A 3,534-nucleotide genomic window follows, 5' to 3' on the forward strand; every position below is an offset into this window, starting at 1 on the left:
AATACTGTCCACTGGTGAAGGACAGTGCTGTTGTTGCAGGGGTCTGGGAGCCTTTCTGTTGGTTCAGAAGCCCTGAGGAAGGATTTTCTTGTTGTATGTTTACAGAAATACTGGGAGAGGGCTTTGCTAATGTGTTCAGGGGTTCTAGGACTGTTCTATAGACAGAGGATAAATTCATGAAGGGATTGGCAATGTATCTTATGGCCTTGCTAAGCCTTGTCTCCCCAGGAACTAAGATTGCTGAGAACTTGCCTCGTGTCAAGATGAAGAAAAGACCTCCATTTGGGTATTAAGTGCTGTGTTTAAACTTGATGTAACTCTGGGATAGATTCAATTGTGATCCAGGGGTGGGGAACTTTTGACCTTATGTTTGGAAACTAATCTCCATTTGAGAAGAGGGGCTTTGTGGTGGATTAATTAAGGTATAGCCTAGGGGTGGAGAAGTATTTAGAACACAGACTTTGTAATTGATTGAATGATTGGAAGGTCCTGGGGTGGGGTAGTCCTTGGAGATTATTTAATCACACTTAGTAAATGCTGTATTTGGAATGATGTCATGTTTTGATCTTCTCTGTTCTTGGTTTGTCACTGAATAAAATGGAGAGCACCTATGCTGGTATTCTGAACCTTGGGAAGTTGCCTTTCCTTGACATTATATTACAGTAGGTCTTCTTGTCATTTTTTGACATCTTTGCCCTGTTCTCTAATGGGGGGAAATAACAGACCTATGTATAAGCAGAGACAAACTACTTATAGCATATGGGAGATCAACATAGAAAGGAGAGTACTGGCAGCTGGAATGGGATGGAACATACTTAGAACTATGCTATAGATCAATCCCTTTGGTCCCTATGTGTAGGATGGCTTGCTGAGGGGACAGAATATGGAAGAGCAGAAACATAAGAAGGTTCAATAATCTAGGCAAGAATTGATAAGAGCTTGAATTAAGGTGTTGGGTGGCCAAGTCCAGAGAAGGGCATTTATGGGAGAAAGGATGTGAAACAAGAGTTGGAAATTGTTGAGATATGTGGATTAAGGGAGAGTCAAGAATTGAAGATGACAGCAAAATTTTTTGACCTTGGGAGTCTCGAAAAATGGTGTCATCCTTGACAGAAATAGGGAGGCTCAGAAGAGGTATTAGTCTGGGGCAAGGGATAAGGGGTTCCATTTTGATCACATTGACTGTGAGAGGCCTATAAGACCCTAGGTAAACAGTCAAATGAACTTAGTAATACTAGACCTGCAGTCAGGAGAAAGACAAAGGCTAGAGAGACATATCTGGGAGAGACATGTCTTAGTCCATGGAAACTGATTAAATCACCCAGTGAGAGGGAATGAGAAAAGTTATCATGGGGAGCTTTGAGGAACATCCACACTGAGGGGCTTTGATGTGGGTGATTATCCGACACAGGAGATGAAGAAGCAGTGGAAAATCTGGGAGAAGAGAAAAAAAGAGGACAGTGGCACAAACCCCCAAAGGAATCAAGGGGAAGGATGAGAAATGGCCATTGAACTGGCCAGTTGGAAAATCAATAAGTAACTGGCAGCTTTGCCTTAAAAAATCAAGCCCGTAAGTTCAATGTAGGTGATGTTTGACTCAATCTACACAAAATCTGAGAATTGCACTGGAATAAAAGCCCAGTGGGAGGCGATCGTTTGTACTGGCCAGCAGGAAGCAAGCACAGCTGCTTAGAGTCATGCAATCTTGGGAGACCTAAAAAAAGGCACTAGGAATAAAATGACCACAGACTTCTCTGCCCTGGGCAGACTAAACCTGGAGGCGTGTCCTCATTTGGAATAGCACAATATGGGAAGCGAATGCATAAGCTGTGGAGGGTGCCCAGGATGGCAAAGGGCCTTGGCAGAATCCCTCATAAATGCCAGCAGGAGGCAGTTACCCTGGGGAAACCTTAGGGGTGCCATGATGGAAGTCTTCAACTAGATGAATGGCTTTCATATAGGAAGGAGATTATTGTTGTTCAGTCATTTGGCAATGATGGGTGACTGTCTGTGACCCCATTAGGGGTTTTCTTGGCTAAGATACTGGAGTCATTTTCCATTTCTTTCTACACTCCATTTTACAGATAAGTAAACTGAGGCAAGGGGGTTAAGTGACTTGTCCAGGATCACACAGCTAGTAAGTGTCTAAGGCCAGATTTAAACTCATGAAGATGAGTCTTCTTGACTCCATGCAGCACACTCTATCCACTGTCCCATGTAGCTGCCCTAGAAAAGGATAAGACTTCTTTTACTTAGCCCCAGGATCCACAAGTGGGAGCCCTGATAATTGCTCACCTGTCTTCCACTTGAAAGTCTACAGTGTAGGGGAACTTGCTACCTCCTGCATCAGTCCATTCCCCCTGCAGAGGTGTCTTGGTTAGGGAGTTTTCCTAACTCACTCAAATCTACTTTTTCTATACTTTCTACCCTTTGTTCCTTCTTCCACTCTTTGGTCTCAAGCTGAATAAATCTTTCCTCTTGCACACCAAACCGTCCCGAAACCTGAAGACTGTCAGAGTGACCTGTCCCTCCTCCTACTGCCTGCACTTTCCACCCTCCTCCATCACCTCTTCTAGCTCACAGCCAGGACCCAGTTACAGGTGTGGTACTCATTCTTGCCACACACAGAGAAAGGCTTGGACTTCAAGGAGAGACAAGGTGGAAGTTCTCAGATCCCAGTCAGTCTTAGCATACCAGTAAGGGTGCCCTGAGAATGGCCCACATAGTATATCTTCTGTCCAGTTTTATTCACAACATAGTCAATTGAGGCTGGAAGGTCATAGAGGGCCAATTCATCAAAACTGTCAAAAGACAAAAAACAACAAGTCAGTTGGACATCAGGGCTATGGCATTAGCATATGATGAACCAAACATCGTTCTTGCCTTATGTGAATAGAGAATGAAATTCTTGTTCTACAATCATCTCTCTGTCGGGTTGTCAAACAGATGTGCCAGACTTATGCTAGAAAAACTCACCAAAGTAGGCAGAACCAGGTTAAAATGTCTCTGGTAAATGTTTACTAAAATAAATTAAAATACAATGGAACATAGATAATGTAAAGTTGTTGTTTTCTAAGTCTATAAATATGCAGCTGCAAGGATCTTTTTCTCTTGGAGTTTGATGCCATTGATTTATACATTCATTTGAAGCAAAGCCAAGGTGACCTGGAAAAACAGACACCACAACAGAATTTCATCAGGATTGAGTGATTTTTTTTCAAGGTCAGACTTGGAAAGCATTATCTTTGAGTGAAACTCAATGAGCTGAGGTGGTGATGGCTGCAGCTGGCAAAGGCTTAGGCTCCCAGGTGAGCCCTCCTCCCCATCACCTCCAATCAGTCACAGCAGCTGCCAGGGACCCTCCACATGCTCCCCACCCCACCCAGGCAGGGCTTTCCCTGCACCACCCACTCCCCTCCACCTTCCTGGCCACACCCACACCCACACAGGAGGGGGAGGACTGGGGAGCTTGGCTTGAATTTTAGCAGCATCTTCAGCCAGGCTTCTCCTCTGGATTCTTTGGGTTTAGGGTAT

The 3,534-nt window shown here is 44.2% G+C and overlaps 1 protein-coding gene across 2 annotated transcripts in view; it reads right to left on the reverse strand.

Moving 5' to 3' along the window:
* The window catches only part of LOC138172069 (lipase member J-like), a 123,466-nt gene that overhangs the window by 13,202 nt on the left and 106,730 nt on the right, over positions 1 to 3,534 (reverse strand). For both annotated transcript variants that reach the window (XM_069101664.1, XM_069101663.1), the window contains exon 5: positions 2,695 to 2,801. In XM_069101664.1, coding sequence (XP_068957765.1) covers positions 2,695 to 2,801 — 107 coding nt within the window. The remainder of the gene's footprint in view (positions 1 to 2,694; positions 2,802 to 3,534) is intronic.

Source organism: Petaurus breviceps, unplaced genomic scaffold (assembly GCF_028583685.1).
Source record: "Petaurus breviceps papuanus isolate PSGF00001 unplaced genomic scaffold, PetGlider_PUasm1.0 490, whole genome shotgun sequence".
NCBI lineage: Eukaryota > Metazoa > Chordata > Mammalia > Diprotodontia > Petauridae > Petaurus > Petaurus breviceps.